This window comes from Gallinula chloropus, assembly GCF_964237585.1.
Source record: "Gallinula chloropus genome assembly, chromosome: 14".
Taxonomy (NCBI): domain Eukaryota; kingdom Metazoa; phylum Chordata; class Aves; order Gruiformes; family Rallidae; genus Gallinula; species Gallinula chloropus.
In genome coordinates, this window is record NC_140099.1 from 16,285,590 (window position 1) to 16,306,050 (window position 20,461).

The 20,461-nt window shown below is 36.7% G+C and overlaps 1 protein-coding gene across 3 annotated transcripts in view; it reads right to left on the minus strand.

Annotated features, from left to right (window-relative positions):
- Positions 1 to 20,461, minus strand: part of TTC7B (tetratricopeptide repeat domain 7B) — a gene marked incomplete at its 5' end in the record, with an annotated part of 141,145 nt that overhangs the window by 77,463 nt on the left and 43,221 nt on the right. For all 3 annotated transcript variants that reach the window (XM_084270413.1, XM_084270412.1, XM_084270414.1), the window contains 4 exons: positions 3,542 to 3,679; positions 8,667 to 8,730; positions 12,689 to 12,861; positions 13,853 to 13,931. In XM_084270413.1, coding sequence (XP_084126539.1) covers positions 3,542 to 3,679; positions 8,667 to 8,730; positions 12,689 to 12,861; positions 13,853 to 13,931 — 454 coding nt within the window. The remainder of the gene's footprint in view (positions 1 to 3,541; positions 3,680 to 8,666; positions 8,731 to 12,688; positions 12,862 to 13,852; positions 13,932 to 20,461) is intronic.

The following is a 20,461-nucleotide window of genomic DNA, read 5'->3' on the forward strand; positions in this document are numbered from 1 at the left end:
ACCTGAAGCAAAGAACAGCAGAGGATTTAAAAAAAGAAACCCACAAAAAAACCAAGACAACAAACCAAACAAGCAAAACCCCCACAACCAAGTAGTGAATTATTTGCTACATTCAAGTCGTGTGTGCCAGAATTTTTCATTCTACGCACACAATGAATGATGTCCAGTATCAAAATTCAATTGAATTTTTATGAAATCATAATAAAGGAATGAAGTTTCTAAAATCAAATTCTGTCTAATACTATTGTTATAAGTTCATCATCAGATTGCATGTGTAGTAATTAAATAGTAGTACTATGTATATAGTGTGTAGCTAATTAAACATCTATTAAGAAAACCAACACAGTATTTTCCCATTGGACTTTTTTTCCTTCAATGGAAGCAAAAAGATCACAGCAAGAAACAACTTATGTGTGTTATCTTCTATTTTTTTTAATTATTTGCAGAGATGCCTAGGTAAGGCACACTCCTCTACCTCCCTCCAGGTCTTCCCCTTGGTAGAAGACAAAAATTGCTGAATGATGGTGCTAAAATGAGTGCCTCTAAATGAAGGAGAATGAATCCAGGGTTATCTTTTCCAATACACTTTCAAATACATACAACTCACCCTACTTACTTTGATAGAAGTGCTTTACAATGGATTTAAGTAATTTCAGCACTTCTTCCAGGACTCTGACCTACAGCAGCTGTATAATCCCAGAGATTTACACAAATAAGTTGTGCATGGAAACTTAATACTTGAAAGAGAAAATATGTTGAGAAGATTTTAGGCTGACTAATCATACTTCTTCATTCCATTTATAGGTATCAATAAACACATGCATGCGTATTAATTATAGAGAGATATTTGTTCACAATTAGAAAAATAAAAATCTTCTTTTCTAGGCCTTGCTTAATTAAAAATTAATTGCAGGTTCTAACTAGCAGAAAATAAAGAAGTTGGAGAAGTTGATGCTTTAGGTTGTTATAAAGGCTTGAGTATCAATGTATTAATAATGTATTTATCATTCTTTTTCCTTGACTTCAAGTTCTACTTACTTGGTTTCATTCAGTATGAAACATGACAAGTTATATAATGTTTTTCTTTGGAAGATCACAAAATTGGTGGTTGGCACATGTGGGGGTAAAGAAGATACATGCACATACGCATATGTGACCTATACAAGAATATGAACACCTCACAAACTGGGTTCTTCTGAACCAAGTAACATGAAGTAATTTCAAAGAAAAACAAGGTCCATTAAGAAATAAATGAGAATTACATAATTGGCAATAATACCTTGGAAAACTGCAAGTTAAGATAATATTCAGGATAATGGCAAGTGACTTAAGTAACTGAAAACACATTCAGCACCCTCTCCTGAAAGGGGGAAATGCAACTGTTGATACTGCCTTGTAAATAATCACACATCACTAAATGGACAGGGAATTTTGAAAGCACTACTGATTTTTTGTTGCTTGTTGCTCTCATCTCCCGCAAAAAAGAATATATTTGAAGTTAGAGAGTTGAAAGATCAGTGCCTTGGAAAATTTCTGGTCTAGAAAACATCTCTCCTAGTAGGACATTGATAAGCTCCATATGTCATATCCTACAAAGCCTAAAAACCAAGTTGATGACAGTCAGAGTACTTTTGTTTAGGAAAGAATTGTGACAGTAGAAAGTTCTTTGATCTAGTTGAAGTAGCTGTAAGAAATTGAGAGCCCGGTGTATACAAACCCCATAAAGAAATATGACCTTTTCAATTAAGAACATGACTCAGCATTAAAAGAGTTTAATAAGGATGAGACAAATTTTTTATCATTTTATGTTGTTTTATCACAACTAATTATTTCTGTAATCAGCTACAGCTAAACCAGAAGATGATAACAAGAGACTGGAGCTGGTGGGTGAACACCATTTCCACAAACAGAATAATGGTGCTTTCTGGCTTGAAGCTACAACCATAATGAGCTCACAGAGAATGAAGCCAGCAAAAAATTATATGCATATTACATAACAGAATGGAATATTTGACATTTCTGAATTTGTGTTTATTGCGATACTTTAAATTACGGAAGTTTCAGACAGTGGGCTGCAGGATTGAGGGCACATATCCTCTAAGTACCCACTAAACTGTAAGAGCTTCTTAAAGTCTGTATTTTCTGCTGTGTTTTGGATAACAAGAACTGGAACAAATGACAATCTAACTATTTCCTGCTAAGCTCCAGATGCAGCTGGGGATCTAGAGTGTCTGTATGCTAAAATAAGCATTGTCTATTATACCAAGTCTTCGTAAGATGGGGTTTTTTTGATGTTCAGAATAGACACTTCATGGACATTTAATACATTTTACTTATTCTGTATTGAAAAGTATTTTTCAGACATTCAAGAACTATTTTCTGGTTTTCAAAGAGAAGATTTCAAAAGAATAGACATATAATTTTGATGGAATGTAACTATAAAGATGCTAGACCCAGACTGAAAAGGAACAATAAAAGACCTTAGAACAAGCCTTATGTAAACTTCATTGTCAAAACCCAAGTCACTGGCTAAAAGTGTTACCTAAGCAGCTGGTCAAAGATGGAGGCTCTTGAACTTTCCAGATACTCTTGGTTCTGCTTTTGTCTGTAACCAAGGTCACCACTAACACAATTAGCAACTTCTAAAAGGCACTAAGATCAAAGACCTAAATCAAGTTAAAACACAACTTGCATCCGTTGTGACATAAATACTATCCAAAGTATCCCAGAAGAGACAGTGGAGGAATCCCAGGAACCTGTGATATTGCCATTAATATAATGGTCATTTAACATTTAAAAAATTTAAAATGCCTAAAACAAACACACACCAGCATGACACCAGACAAAATAAAAGAATCGGTGTGCCCTACACCTGTCTAGGTGCTAGGCTACTATATATATATATATATAAAAGGAAAGGTTGCCAGCCACTTAAAGAGAAGATAATTCAGTTACCTTTCTAAGCTTGCTTTTTTACAATACTTGTCAATGTCTCTCCTTTAAAAAGTTCTAGACTAAAACACATTTCTTTCTAGGAGATGAGCTCCAGCCCACAGGAGTAAATGGAAATATTGTCGATGAGATTATATTGTACAGCACAAGTCCTCTATGACCTTTCATACTCCTTAGTTTTGTGAAAGACTTTCTATTGTACTGATAAAATTCACCTGTATGACCAACTTGCAGCTATGAGGTAATTTCAACAAGAAAAAATAAAACAAAATCAGATCTTAACATCACAGGAGATGCAGATTAAATTATGACTATCAACATATACCAGAGAACTACTGGGATATTTTTATTTTAATAGAAGTTCTCTATTATTATTAATTATTATGTCTGTGCTTGACCACCTCAAGTTACTTGTATAAATTTAGACAGTACTTTTTGGGGTAGAAACTACCTAAAGCATTTATACAGTGGTCAGAATGACAGCGTCCTATACTTGTTTAGCTCTCAATTACTAACCACTGCAGTTAACATGATTAACAGAAACAGGCAACAAAAACACTGCTAAATATATTAATTATTATCAACAAACCTCTGAGAGCATTTCATATTGGCCTCTTCTTCCCAAGGCTATAGTAAGTAAATCATAGACTACAGATGCACTTTGCAAACTGATGATACGATCGTTTTTGTGCTCCGGTATCCTGCTCAGTACAGCATCACGGTTGGCCTGAAACATACCACAACAAAAGAAACAAAGTCAACCTATATTTTTGCTCAAGTACTCACTGCTCTATCAGCAGTTGATACAGGTGATACAGAGAGATAGTACCTGCTATTCATTTATAGATAGGACAAATCACCAATTTCATACACTAGTGACATGATTTGTGTTTTTCTACAGAGCTATTTTCAATTCATTCTAATTACATAAATTAAGTAATGTATTTTCAATTATTTAAGAGTTCATAGAAGCCAAAAAAAAGGTGTTTTTAATATAATGTACACTCATCTTTTAAAATGTAATTTTTTGGTATGCTAGTAAAAAATTCCTAGAAGGATCTTCAAATCTTCTATTCCAAATAGGCAAATAAGGCAATCAGTTTGTTTCCTCTTCATAACACTATGACATGATCTCTCTCACTTCTGAGTGGTAACCTGCCTAGAATCACCACAGAGTCCCTTTCAGGAGTTAACTAGCATGGAGTGAAAACTGCCCCTTGTCCTCAGCACAGGTTTGGAATGAGGCCATGCTTGCAGTAAGGCTTTGTTCTTTCAATCCTGTGTTGTGAAAGGCACATTGCAAACTGAATTCCTTAATTACACTTTTGAGAAGGAAGAAAGCTGAGCTAAAACAGGATTAAATGAATTGACCATGTTCACAGAAAAATCCTGTTAAAGAGCAAAAGATAAAATTCAGGTCTTCCAGTAGCTAAGACTACCTATATGGAACTAACCAGTGCTTCTCCCACTGTACCATCAAGCCTCTTAAAGTACCTTATCTTGATAAATTACCTATTTCTAGATTTCTTGATGCTTATTATACCCATTGGTACAAATGTTAATATATCTGGTAGTCTGAAGTCAGAAGTTACAGATCCTTCCCTCTCCTCCTCTTCCTTTTTATAGTTTTATTTTTTTTGTTATTGTGTTGGGGTTTTTTGTTTGGTTGGGTTTTTTTTAATTATAGAGCATAGCCCCCTTAATACATTTACCTAAATACACTCAATCTTAATGGGCAGCTTATTACCCCTTTTTCAGAGGAATGACACACAGTAAGGGGTAATAAATTGTTTCTCTGCTTTAACAGAGTAACAGTATCCTGAGCACACTCAATACATCTTTAAAATCAGAATAATTAAATAATGAAATAAATTTTCAAAGAGATAGATGGAGCATAAAATGCACAGACATTTCAGGAATTATCAACGGAATAATCCACAGCTTGGTTTGAAAACACACACACACACACCCCAAAACAGACATTTTGCTTTCTTTTGATCAAGAAGTCTTTGGCTTTTCCTTTCTAGACTGCATAAATATTTAGTCAGCTTCAAGAACTTCTTCCTTTTTAACTCCATATTTAATCACTATTTGATTCAATTCCTTGCAAGTACAGAACAAGCTACGAACTATCACTCCTTGTGAATAAACATCTGACGTTTCCAAAGGAGTATTATAGGATAGGATGCCATGTAAGTATTAACGATACCTTATATACCTGAACACTCATTTTCTGCCTAATTACAAACCAGACTGTATGTACAAACTGAAGTGTGCTGTGTTTCAGAATGGCCACTGTTTCTGAAAAAATAAAGCGGCAGTTGAACAGCCATGTGTTCCACAGCTGGCCACGCTCACTCGAGACACACCTTAAGCCCGGGGCAAATGTGGGCAGCCTCATTTAGCTCAGCCGCGGTGGAAGAAGGGACATGCTCGGCCATTCAACTTTGGCTAGGAAACAGCCCTTCAAGCTGAGCCCAGGAGGTGGTGATCAGTGAAATGCAAACTAGTTGGAGGCCAATCATTAGCAGTGTACCCCAGAGACTGATACTGGGCCTAATTCTGTTCAAAATCTTCATTCATGATCTGGATGATGGTGCAGAGTATACTCTCAGCAAGTCTGCTGCTGATACAGAATGGAGGAGGAAGCAAGACACCACAGGACTGAGCTGCCATCCAAAGGGACCTCAATAGGCCTGAGAAATGAGCTAGTAGGAACCTTATGAAAGGCTTCAACAAAGACTTGGAAGTGCAAAGTCTAATATTGGGAAAGGAACAACCCCAGGCACCAGTATATGCTGGGGACCACCCAGCTGGAGAGCTGCTTGGGAGACAAGGGCCTGGGGGTCCTGGTGAACATGAAGTTGAACAGGAACCAGCAATGTGCACTTGCTAGAAAGAAGGGTACTGGTATCCTGGACTGCATGGAAGGAGGCAATCTCCCCTCTATTCAGCATTGATGAGGCCACACCTGCAGCACTGGGTCCAATTCTGGGATCCTCAGTACAAGGATGAACTACTGGAGACAGTTCAATAAACGATCACTAGAACGAATAAGGTACTGGAGTATCTCTTCTATGAGGAAAGGCTGAGAGAGCTGCGACTCTTCAGCCTCAAGAAGAGAAGCTTTGCGGAGAACCTTATCAATGTGTAAAAATACTTGAAGGGAGGGTGCAAAGGTGAGAGACAGGCTCTCTGTAGTGGTGCCCAGTGACAGGACCAGAAGCAACAGGCACAAACTGAATGAAACACAGGAGGTTCCCTCTGAAACTCTTTTTTTACTATGACAGTGGCTGAGCACTGGCATGGGTTGCCCAGGAAGGTGGTGGAATCTCCTCCTTGGAGACATTCAAAAGACAGAAAGCCTTCTCCAGGTGGCCCTGCTTGAGCAGAGGGGTTGGACAAAACTACCTCCAAAAGTCCCTTCTAACCTCAATCATACAGCAACATACTGTAACGTGAAGATGTCAGTCCTTCAGATCCCATCTTTCTACTCAATTCCTGCCTAGATATGGAAAGGTTGATCTAGACTTTGCAAGTGTAACAGCTAGAATATGAGGACATCTTACAGTAAGAGTGATTGCAGTTGTAGCTGACTTTCCTCATTAGGCATGACAATACACTGGCAGCAGGCACGTGGCTAAAAGGGACATTTGTACTCTGAAATGCATCTATAAGAGAATTAGAACACTTGTAAAGTACAGAACTATCTTTCCCAGAGCACTTCTTTCATAAACATTACAATTTAAATGTTACTCAAAGCATCCTTTCTGAACTCAGAAATTAAGGGAACTCAAGGTGACACAAAAGTAGCCTTTGTAACCCACTAGCAAGATTCAATTTTCTGGAGATATATATTGCACCAGATCTAAACCAAGAAGTAGTTATGTTACAGTGCATCATTTCCTAAAAATAAATTATATGATTTAGGGCTTATATATACACAGCTTAAACAAAATGGTACTTTTATGTCAGATCCTCATTCGGCTTTCTAATACTTACTTCATTAAGTTCTTGAAGGATAGGAGTCTTGACACCTTATGTGGTTTTTTTACTAATTCACAGACAATACAAGGAAAGGAACATACTACATTATTAACCCAATACCATCTCAAAACAATTACTCAATCTATTTCTTTCCCAAATGTTGGTTTTGAAATCATAGATCACATACTACTTCATAACTACTACAGCTAGAAAGTTAGCTGAAGTAACAGCTCTCAATTCTCAGGATAAATCTCTAGTGATGAACATTTTTATGCTCAATCTTCCCCTTTCCCAAAATTAATGTGAACAATTGGTTTAGCCGAAGTCAGTCAATTGTGAAAGATTTTATACTCCCCCAAAACAATCTCTTTTGCCTGAGATAACCAGAAATCGTTAGTTGTAAAGAAACAAAATACTGAAAGCTTGCTAAGAGTACATGCTCTACAATGACAAGCATTTGACATAATTAGGCAGATCTAATTCATAAAGGAAAAGCTGTAAGTAACCTGAAAGGATACTTAATAGGGCAGTACTTTTAATTTGGGCGGTTTAGCTTCGTAACACTGATACACAAGAAGTACATATGCAAACACAGTAAACAGTAGTCATATCCTGCAGAACTGGGAGTGCTTCTGCTTCACACCATGACCACAGTTCAGATTTCTGCCATGAGCTGCTCAGGCACCTTACAGAAGCAGAGGGTCCCCTTTGAGTGATGGGTATATACTACAGCAAAACCAATACATGACAGATGGAAATGTTTGTGCAGTCTAATTTTCTGGTGACAGATTCTGTCCTGAATGTTGCAAAGCAGATCATTAGGAATTAAGAAAGCAATTCACACTACAATGTAAATGTTTGCCACTTTAAAATAGTAAAAACAGAACAATGTTGAGTAAAGTGTTCTGATCCTATTTGACTGTATCAAAATAGAAATAATGCTAGAACATGAAAGCATTTGAATCACCTGAAGAACTTAAAAGACTAAGTCTCACTGATGTCCAGTGAGACAGTCTACTATACAATGCCTCAGGCTTTAAAGGTTCTACCCCTGCAGTTAGAAAACAAGCAAAACTTCCACCTTCAGTTTTTCATTTCTGCCATCTGAAAACATGTAACTGACCTGGTATGAGAATGTCAGTATGTGGCAGTACTAGTGAAATCATGCTAAAGGAAAACATGAAAGGCTGATACAAGGTACAAGTAGGCCATTGAAGGGAATCACCTACCAACGTGATTAAGGACATTAAAAAAAAATAACATCCAGTACCACTTACAAATCTAAGTGCCATCTGAGGTTGAATGCACAATACTTTTTGGCTGTGTTTCTTATACTCATCTAGTAAACTCTGATTTGTTTTTTAACAACAAAATAACTTATGTTTTGAGTCTGTCTGAATGACAACCAGCTGGTTTAACAGTGGTTCATACTGATAACTGATGCCAAATGAAAGACGTGGCTTTGTGTTCACCTGCCTACGGTTAGGAGGAGCTTAGGTTCAGCCACTCTAAAGGAGAAAAACTCCTAACACTTGCAGACCTCATCTTGCTGGCTCAGAGGAACAGAAGCTTCAGTTTCAGAAGTAGCTGCCTGCTTTCCTAACAGAAAATGAAACACAAGTCAAAGTAAGACTTGACAAAAGGAGTTCTATTTTCAATTAAAAAAAAAGCCATCAAGGAAAATGCACACACACAGAGCACATGCACATTCACTCTAGTTTACCTACCATAGATTCACTAATAAGCAGCAACAGTAAGGCTTCTTCTGTATTTTCTTGAGGACAAAAGATGCTGTTCAAAATGAGAATTTAATTATTTAAGCAGAACATATTGCTTTTAGAAGTAGCTTACACAAACATAGTAAGAATAATGTAAAAAAATGGAAAATTTCTAGAAAAGAGAACAGAGTAAATTACACAGAAAAAATGACTGCTCAAAATGCATCTCTCTGCAATACTCTAAATTTGCATTTCAGAAAAGCTGGCCAAACACAAGAACAGAACAGAACCACCACAGCTGTCAAAGTTGAACACAAATATCCCAAAGTTGCACGTAATTTGACAACTATAAAAACTGCACCCATATTTAACTACCTTCCGGCACCTAATCTCTCTGAGCAGATGTCACTGATTCAAAGGTGAGGAACAAGAAACTCAGAAGAACAAGGTAACTTTTGCATTTTTATGCAATACATAGATATATACTTCTATTAGTCTTTCAGGAGATATGCTTGAGAATTGTTTTCCTGATGCATTCAATAGCTGGGAATATTTTTAAATAGACCCATGGCGATCTCTGTCTGCTTGCTATAACCACTGTTACTTCCAAGCAGTTACAATATTTGGTTTTAATGAAGTACACTTCCTTATGGCTTAAAACCAAAGGTTTCCATAGGACTAGTTTGCAGCTTTACTGCTTTCTCTAAACACTGGATGCTTTCTGAATACTCTTCTATGCTGGTGGACAGACAACAGAAATCTGTGCTGGGTACACAACTGGCAGGAATTCAACCACTCTCACACACATGCACAAAATACCACTGCAGTGACTGTGTTTTAACTCTTCAGATTTCTTTCTCTAAACTTTTTCTGAATTAGCACAAGTACTATTTTCTATTAATTCAGACCAACAGTTCCACAAATAACTGTTTAAACGTAGAAAATAATTTCTTGCTATTAATAAGCAGTTCCTATAGTCCCAAGGGGGTTTAAAACAAAATAAATTACAGATGGGAAACAAAACTTTTCAGAGATTGAAACATCTTCTTGGTTTTTTTAAATACCTATAAATTTAAATAGTAATTAAATGCCTGAAAGGAAATGGGAACTACAACACATCCGAACTCCAGACAGTTTAAGCAGCAACACTACAAATGTATTCTGGTAATACACAGCAGCTAAGTTCTCAAGGCAGTAGGTTTCTTCAATTGGATTTCCTTTTTTTAAAATCAATGCATGTTGGTCACCAGATTTTGAAGAGTATTCTAAATCTTAGAAGAAAATTTTATTTTTAAATAACAAAAAAAATTATTTCAAACCACAGCTACTCATTAATAAGAACCACCCAGGACAGGGAATAAGGAGTAAAGAGGAAGAAACAGAGAGCTCCAAATTTACCTATCCATTCTTCAATGCAGAATTTAGAAACCTGAAGGTAGATTTAACGTGAATGGCAGATATTCTCAAAAAGCAGAATAATGATTGGAAATAGTTCCAGACAAAAAAGGGAATTTGCCCCAAAGAGAACTATTAAAATGTCACTCAGCAATATAAAAGAAATCTTTCTTTTTTATCACTTGAACTTTGAATATCTTTTGGTAAATAAGTTTATGTTTAAGTCAATCAGCAAAGATCCTCTTCTTACAGAAATTACTGTGACCTGTTGTAACTCCAAGGTAACAGGACAGAGCAAGAGGCAAGTGAAAACATTAAATGGTTTGCCTTTGGTTAGTAGCCAAGAAGTATATCAGTTTTTCACCCAAGGATAAGGAAAACTGAAGAGGCAACAATACAGAGAACTACAAAATCATAAATAGCCAAATCACATTTATCGTCCTCAAAAGAGCACAATGCAGTTACTTAATATATCAAGCAGCATATCTAGAAAAAAACCCAGTTCATTTCAGACTCAAGCAGAGTTGGTGGTCAGGAAGAAGTTCCCTATATGTCTGTCATGATATTCATTGTCTTAAGTACATACTTTCAATCACTGCTGGAGATGCGATACTTGGCTTAGACATGTTTTACCTGATCTGATATTAATCACTCGTGATGAAAGAAAAGGACTTAATTACATGCTCTGTTCACATTGTGGAACTCTTCACTTGCATGTCCCAAGAACAAGAAAATTACACTGAACAAAGCCCCACTTTTGCCAGGAGGTATGTTTCTGCAAAAGGATGAGTCGAGAATGAAGAACACAACTTTGAAAGTCTCAATCTGAGAAACCTGCAAAAAGTATTCTGGATCAAGGAAGGAGAATTGCTAAAAATCTTTGAAGATGAAGGCCATTCTACTTGTTAAGAAAGACAGCATAATTATATAGGCTCGCTGCTGCATGAAGTATTTATTAATGGGAATCTGTGATAAATGCAGCTAAACAACTCAAATGCCTGCACTAAGGCAGTGTTCTGTGTTACAATACAAAGACACTGTGAACACTAAAACAAAACACCTCCTCAGAGTTTAAGGTAGGACTACTTCTATAAGCAGACTACCATAGCAGATGATTTTTTTGCATTTCTTTGAACACATTATGAAGAAAAGGTTTCATATTAACTAATAAAGGGTACATATTGTCAGAGAGGAACAGACTCTGTTCTTCGGGATTTGCTGTATGAAACCAAGTAGATGAATGAGAAAATGTGTGACTGCATAAAAGAGACTTGCCCCCATTTGGGCAACAAATGCAGAGTCTGTAAGTGCAGCAACCACGGTGTATTCACAAACCAGGTACTTTCTTTGAAGAAAAAGGGTCAAAAATTTCATATGGAACAGAGAACAGACTCTTCAAAAGAGATTCCCAGATCACACGGACTTTAGTGTATAGCTGAGGTTGAAGGGGGTGTCTGGGGATCGTCTACTACAGCCCCTCCACTCAAAGCAGGGTCGGTTGGTAGGTTGCTCAGGGCCACGTCCAGTTGGATTGTTAGTATCTCCAGTGATACTCTCTAGACTCCACAAGCTCTTCTGTAAATTTTTTTCTCAAGTTTAACTGGAATTTCCATCTTCTCCATCTGCATTACTTAGCACTGTCCTGCTCCTGCAAATCACAGTCTTGGCTAGATTATCATCTCCACTGCTGCAATCTATTTTTCAGTTCTCCGCCTCACAATGCTTTTCAGCATGATTAAAAGCAGCAAGCTGTAGTATTGACTACATTAGATAGATATATTTACAAAAGACAAGATCTCGTAAGGACTTGCACATGGAATACAAGTAGAGCAGTGCAAAGGTTGCAGATTATGTAATAAAAAAAAGCACACAACGAAGTTTCAATGATATAAAAATAAATTAAAAGAGACAGTGCCAAAGACACAAGGACATAACTTTCAGGCAGTAAGCTACACCCAAGGACTGTAATAAAGTGTGAAATTTTGTCAATATATATTTTTGGCACTGTCAGAGTGTGTCTGAGGAAAACGTGACCTTAGAAATGGCTATCCATATTTAATAGTAATACTAGCAGTCAGTGGTTTTGAAAAAACCCTGGACGCTTTCAATAAAACATACACTCTAAAGCTACTCTAAAATTAATCATGGGATACACTACATAAAAATGATCCATAGCATACCACCTATCTTAACCAGTAAAAGAATAAAAACTCAACAAAAAGGTGGCATCATAGTGAAATGCCAAAACTAACCTAAGAAGATTAAAAGATATCTGCCTTGGGAAATAAACTACTGTCTAGAAACAGCACACTACTTTTAAAATGTGCAATCTTAGATTTGCCACCCGGTTCATCTTTTCTTTTGTATCCCATGTATAACAAGAGATACTGTCTCTACTGTATGCTCCAGTACAGAACTAAAAAAGTATGTTGGTAACTGAGGAGAAAAGGTCTCATGCATACAGTGCAGACGGATGCACCTTGCTTTCCTAGTTCTCTTCAGAGAATATATATGCACACATGGCATGGGAGAGACTCTCATTCACAATGCCCAATTCCTTCTGAATTTTCAAAAACCTCAGTTACGGGGCAACAAGTACAATTACAGAAACAAGAGAGGTATAAACTCAGCCATACTTTTCTCCAGTGTATACCCGCGGTCTTCTACTGAGCGCGTAATTCTTAGTATTTGAACCTTTTCGAAGTGGATCATCTAGGGGTGATTGGTGGGGAGGATCTTCCAGTGGATTCCAGTAACTCTGTTCACACATGCCTCGTAACAAAATTTCAGCCAGTTGTCTTGCTATCGTCTGTAAAAGTGAAAGTTAGGCAAGGCTGTAAACAGCATGAAAATTAGTGTATTTTGACCAACTGTTCTCAGTATCATACTTAAGCATAGAAATACTTAAAATAATACTTACTTAAATAACATTCATGTAAAGATTTGAAGTCATCCTATAAACCTTAACTACCTTGTCAACCTCCTCTTTAATATTTAATACATATGCATACAAGCTGTGTGACTATATATCCCAGTGCTGAAAACACAGAGATTGGTACCAGGGCAGTAGAAAGAAGGCAAGATCTACACTTGCAACAGGATCGGCAGTACTTCACAGCAACGGATGTGTAATATTTAAGCCATGGAAAGCACAACATGATCTGCATCTTCCACCTCAATCCCTACCACATGAGAAGCCCTTCATCTTTTTATTCTATTAAAGCTTGCAGTATTGCCCCTCTACATTGAAAGTCCATTATTTAATAATTTTAATATCCTTACTCTTACTAAGAATCAGTTATTAAATGAATTAAGAAACCAATTACCTTCCTTATTACCACTTTGGAAGTTTTAAAGGCATAGTATCAGGAAACTAATCTAGGACATTTTGGAAATCATGACATTATAGCAAAAGATATAAGCCTTGGCCCTTTATTACATAAAAGATACAAAAAAAAGAGAAACACCTACAGAAAGAATGATGTATTTTCTGACAATGTAAGCTGTTCAGTGACTCCAGAGGAGGGCCACAAAGACAATCAAAGGGCTGGAGCTCTTGTCCTATCAAGACAGGCTGAGAGAGTTGGGCTTGACAGTGGCTTTAGCAATCTGGTCTAGTGAAGAGTGACCCTGCCCACAGCAGGGGGGTTGGAACTAGATGATGCTCTCTAAGGTCCCTTCCAGCCCAAATCATTCTGCGATCTCCTATCATTTGTCTCTAACTTATCCACTACATTTATGCTTTAACTGCCTACTAAAATTTAGATACTGCAACAGCAATGTGGTTTAATGTAACTTACCATTCGCAGATTTTGTGTAGTTCTTGTTTCGACAGCTCTTAGTAACTCTCTAAATCTACCAACTCCTCTCGTCAAGTTCCTGTATATAAACATAGAATTTGACAGTATTCCAGCTTGGATGTAGTAACACCTTAATATCTTACTTGATAAAGTTGTTAAAATCCATGTTATTATTTTTTTTTTGCTGGCACACCATCATCGCCCTTCTGTGAGAGAGATATATATATATTCATTTATCTGGGAAGCCCACCACTGATTACTGGAACAACATTCCTTCTCAGTTATTGGGGAATAAAAATTGTCATCAGTAGATAGCTCAAGAGACAGCGAAGAAAAGTGTAAGAAGTGACCACCTCAAAAAGGGAAAATAAATAAACCCAAAGTTGGTCTCGCTACTACAGTGGTTTTCAATTACATGAGGTGACAAAGTATAAACTGAAAAAAACACAAATATTCCATTTTAGCTGCCTCTTGACACCTTAAAATAGGGAAATTAAGAAAAAAAGTAGATCTATGAATCCTTAGCGAAAGTAATGTAAAATTTTAAACTTTCAGACAAGAAAGAGGACACACATAGCAAGGGCACTGTGTGCCCAGAAGAGAGCTGGGGAATCAGTGTTCTGTTCTCTCCTCCACCCAGCTTTTGGTGTGGCTTCTGCAAGTCTAGTTTTTTTACATCTATGCTTCTTCCACTTCTGCTGCCTACACAGCTTTTGCAAAGAGATTCAGGGCCCCCAAAAAGAGGAAACATGAGCCATACCAACAATTTTAGCAGATCTGAACTTTCTTCTCAGATTATTTGGAATGGTTTTACAGCTTTATCTTTTCCTTATCTCTATGTCAGTTCTCCCAGCTACCTGTGTTTTTACTGTACTTAAAGCAGATGAAAATATTTTATTTTACACTAATAGTCTGCCTTTCAACTGGTCAACTGGCTTTTTGCTGAGCTGAACAACTGAATTCTTCAATCTCAATACATAACACAGGACACACTTTTTGCTATTTGAAGCTCAGTTGCAAAAATATTATGGGATCAAAAGTGTATTTTGTGTTAAATCATTGTCTTTACATCATATAGATGTTATTATCTTAAAATGTGATTTTATGGGCAAGTTACACAACATTTACCTAGCGGGCTCAAGAGAAAAGAAATACTACATATTCTGTAAGCTTTTTATAAGTAAAAGTCACAGATGTGTCCTCATAACAAGATTATAAAAACCATTCAGACTTGCTAAAGAACTCAAATGTTCCCTGTGAAATTGTCAAAAAAAACAAAACCAAGAACTCCTCAGCTTGAAACACTGATTTTCCAGTACAGACAAAACATACACTACGTAGAACTTCAAAACACAACAATTTAAATCTTCATGAAATTTTAGGAATTGGCTTTGTTTGCATTGGACACTTTATGTCTTTTGATGTCTTACAAAAACAAAAAAAATACTATGAAAAATATGCAAATTTAAAGTCCTTAAGAACTTCATGACAGGTTGTTATTAGTCACCTATTACATTTTTATAGGCATCTGGCAAGGGACTGAAACTTGTGATTGAAGTTCTACTGTATCATGGAGAAAGCAGCAAGATTTTACAAGGGAAAAAAAACAACCAAAAATTTTAAAATCTATAACTGTTTTTTGCTTCATAAAGCATTTAACACTGATCCACTGCACAAATGAACACAAAGCACAATACAGACTTGTCAAGCACCTTCTACGTGAAGTATTCTAAAAAAATAAACAACAAAACCAACCAAAACCAAACCACTTCAAAACTAAAATCTAAATCACCCCAAAATTGAGTTAAATGCTTTGAGGGGCACGTCATGAAGCAAAATATACCATGGTCTCCACACCACACTGCTTTTGCAAAGTACATTTCCTGTATTTGTTAACAGTTTGTAATGTGGGGGAGAAGAGGGTGGCCACTATTCTGGCACAGATTTTTCCTGCCTAGCCTTGGAAGCACACAACTTTTACCTGCTTTTCACTACAACGTGCCTTCAAGTTAGTAGCTCCACCCGTGCTGATTGAACACCAGACCAAAGTTGAAATTAACTTAGGAAACAATGTTCCCACAGTGTCTGTAAATGACTTTGAGATCCCTTCTGTTCTTGAGACAAGGAATTCTAAGGTACATGAACGTGCACTCAAGAGCTAACACATTTTCAGTAATTTCAGAGATGACTGAAAGAGCCCCCAGACACTGCTAATAATGCATGTGTGTTTGTATGACTACCTCCCATCAGAACACGCTCGAGTGAGGCCCTTCGTATTGTACCTTATTAAAGACTAATTAACGTTTGCTGCTTTAAATCTTCAAGGAAAAAAAAATACTTTAACTCTTTAAGTAGCACAATAGCAATCAAAGACTGAGAACCAGGATTTAAAGGTACAATCTAGTATTGAAAGTTTATACACCTCAATGTCCTTAAGACAAATTTGCATCCTTATGGCCATGTAGTTGTACCCTAAATCCCAACAATTTATATTAGAACCTAATTATTCTGATGCAAGACCAATTTTGATGCTCCTTTGAAAACTTCAGGCAGCATTTCTGTTTAGAATAAGTAAACCACTTCAACTGTATGTGTGTAACAGTGCTCACACCTAAGCAGAGAGAGCAGTAACTGGAGATAACCATACGAGGGATGTGCAGGAAGGAAACCAAGGGGCAGTAAGCACAGACATTCAACACAGGATCAAAAACCTGACCGCTCTTGGCATGCAGGCCAAGAGTCACAAACTTTTGCCACAAACATATCTGTAACTGCCAACACCAAGAAGTCTCATGGTTCTAGAAAACATGTTCGGTATCAGACAACACAGTGCCATTAATGGTCCAGATAAACCTCATACCCCAAAAAGTTCTTATCCTTGTGTTTTCAAACACAACAAAAAAAAAGTAGAAAGGAATGAAGAAACTGCTCAATGAGATGCAGTGGGTATTTGAAAGATGTTAGGATAAAAAACCCAAACTATTCCTTATAACAAAGGCAGTGAGATCTAATCACAATATACTCAAAACAGGCTACAGAAGTTTTAAATTTAAGCAGAGAAAGGCTGATTAATTTACTTTGCATTTACAACCTGTTTTGATAGTATCTTCTCCCTTAGTGTGAGAGCAGCTTTCTTTGTCAGGCATATATTTAGTCTACACACTTTTATAGATAAAAGATTGAAATAGAATAAATTTTTGCTTAGTGAGGGCAGACCAAACCTTACCTCCTTTGCAATTTGGTGGCTAAATTGTTTGTACTTCTCCTATTTAGGAGGGGAAAGCATATCCAGAGCCACACCAGTGAACAGGGTAAGTTGCTCATACTAGCCTCACAATTACCTCATTACTGAGGCTTACTATATCTCATTTTAAAAATATTCATGTTTTAAAAAGAGAAAAACCAAGGGAGATCTAGACTGCTTGATAAAACTGACGAAACAGCAATTGCTTTTGGAACTGAGCCCACTTCCCCAATGTGTGTTCTCTATCCTCTCTCTCCTTCACTCAGTATTTACAGAAAAAAGAAATGCAATGTTTGGAAACCTCAATGGCACAATCTAAGTTTAACTAGCAAAGAAAAGAAAGGTATTTATTTTAAAGGGAAGGAATAAGGGCAGGTAAAACTCTTGATATGCATACCAATCAGAACAGCATGTTTCAGTGGTATGATTGCCTGGAATACCTGTTTACAAAATAAAATATAACTATAATTTAAATCCACACATTATAGCTAGTAAATTGCAGCCAAAAAGGAATAATTTACACGCTTTTAAGAAATTATTTTTCACTGAATCAAGTTAATAAGTAAAAAACAAGAAATGTGACACTTCAAGAGATTAATTCTTTCATGATAACAGAACATCCTAATACTGGGGCATGCCATTTACCATACTAGAGAAATTTATGTAGCCCAACAAAGAGGAGTTTAAAAAAATAAATTTAAAAAGACTAAAAGTCTATGGCTTTCTGCAGTAACTTCAGCTAAGGTCTGACCAAATGGACAATGCCATGTCTTCAGCACAACTGATGATGCTTCAGATGGTTGTGACTAATGTACAAGTCTGTTTTCCCTCAGGTTTAAGAGGGGAGTGAAAACATAACCTTATCCACAATTAGAAAAATGACAGTTCTAATGCAACCCAAGTCACCTCAAGCAAACATCCTTGTGAAGTTTAACATCTCCATCTCTGAAAGGCTACACAGCTGCAACTTCTGATAGTTCTGTTTTCCTCTCAGACTTCCTTCTCTTTTTTCCTAGTTACACTTTGGATATTCTCAAAATACTGTATTATTTCCACAAAACATTGATTATCACTGGATATTATATACTGAATTACATGTAGATAATCTTTTATTTCCCACCAGAATCCAATCTACTGGTTTGTTTTAAAAAAATAAGAAAAAAAGAAAAGATAAAAAAGCACCACAATGCACTTCCCATTTTACCCATTCTTAACTGGTGCAGAAAGAGAAATCCCAGGTATCTCGAATTCACTACAGGAAATCATGTTTGTTTAATGCCTGAAGATTCTTGAGTGATATCTGGGCTTAAACGAAACCTCTTCAGTATGCCATTACAGCTACACAAGCCTAAGTATTTGCAACAGCCCAATCAAGCTGCAATTCTTGCATTCGTGCATTCCAAACGAGAACACTGCCTAGACTGCAGTCTACCTAATGGCTCACTACTGGGAGAGGAAGGTCTCCTTATCCCCATGCTCTTCTCTTGGCTTTCTCCAGTTACTGGAGACAGAATGCATTAGAAGTCTTTAGCCTTTAGCTCCTATTATTTGGCGAGTTTCTTTGGTGCAAGAAATGGGGGGTGGGGATGGGGGTGGTGTAGAGTGAGAGGGTGCCAAAGAAAATCATGAACAAAAAAGCCTGTTCACAAGAAAAAAGTGCTACATGTGCCAAAAAGCTCTACTAAGGAAATAAATTGACAAATGGAATAAAGCAAATAAAATTTACTGGAGTAAATATTTAACATTTTCTACACATCAGTAAAATTGTATGGCCATAAACTTAATAAAGCTATTTTACCTACATTTAAAAGAAAAAAAACCCCTCCTACAGAGCTAGAAGGAAGAATGTGCTGCACCAACAGTGATTCTGTTTGGAATACCAACCTGAAGACCTAGGAAATTACTCTGTTTAATACATGATAAAAGCATGGAGAACTTCAGCAGTGACCCACATGGGCAAGTTTTTACAATCTATCTTAGAGACTCAAAGGTCAGAAATCATCAGCAGAAACAATAAAGGAAGCATGTTCTGATTAGATAGAAGATTTTAAGCAGCAACAAAACAGCTGGGATCCATCAACGAAAGTGTAACATCTGATTGAATCCAAAGAGCTAATCTGAAGTCACAGATCAAATGTTTAGTCAGAGAAAGCACTAAGCAACAAAAATCCTTCCCAGTGGTGACACCAAAGAGGAGAAAGTGAGAGGAATATAGAACCACCCTTGCAAAGAAAGCAAATGAGGGACACCACCTATAAAGAATTAAGCTGAGTTGCAGGATTTCACTGACACTGTGTGCCTGCCACTGACTTGTACCCAGCACCCTCAGAAAGGGATTCTTTATGACTAGCACAAAGTCAGCAATTCAAGGGTTTCTTCAAGTCCAACATGAAGGCCAAAAATAATATATTGGACAGCAGTGTGATAACAGCAGTAAAATGCAAAAAAACCACAAAAAATTATAGCAAAAATGAACCAGGGGAGAGAGAAGAAACTACAAAACCAGAACAAAACAAGAGGTCATCAAACCTCTGTTGATTTTCTAACTTTTGTAACCATGGAGATGTTTAATTTTGAACCTACTGCTTCTTGTTAGAGAGAGATGTTAAAATTGGAAGAATGCCATAGATTTCCACTACTGTAAGTTGTTTATGTGCCATCAGTATAGTTGCTAAGAGTTTTGTCCTTTTATTACTAACTCTTGTATTTGCTTTCAGGCTGTTACACTAAAACAAAATCAAATGGAAGACAGGATTTCCTTTCCTCTTTTGCACACAATGGGAATTCTGGAAACGCTTACTAAGCTATCATTTATTTTGATATTCTTCAGTATTCAGTGTAACTGAATACACAAATTTGAGGAAAGGCAAGGCAAGAGAGCCAGCCTCTCCTATTTTGTATTTTGCATGTAGTATGAATTTGGAGATGTATCTGCAAAGAGGGACATCTGGAAAGAAAAGTCAGTGCAAATACTTCAAAACATAAACCAGAATATTTATTAGTAATGACTTTTCTTTATACGCCTTCTCTGTTCATAAAGTGCAGGTAAGAATTCATGCAGCACTCCTAAGCATGAGGCTTACAGCAAACTTACCTTAATGCTTAGCAAATCCCTTTCTCCTGCTACCATAAACAAATCTAGCCTGAATTAGTCCTCATACCTGCTAGTTTCCTCCTTCTGAAGTTTAATGGGGACAGTTAATGGTTTTGCTGTTAAAGCCAGCAGCTTCTGTAATTTTAAAATCAGTTCAAAACCATTATTTCAATATGAAAAAATACCTAATATAATTAGTAACCAGTAATTCCAAACACTGAAAAGCTCCATGTTAAACTATTACTGAAGCTTTAACACAAATGGCCACATG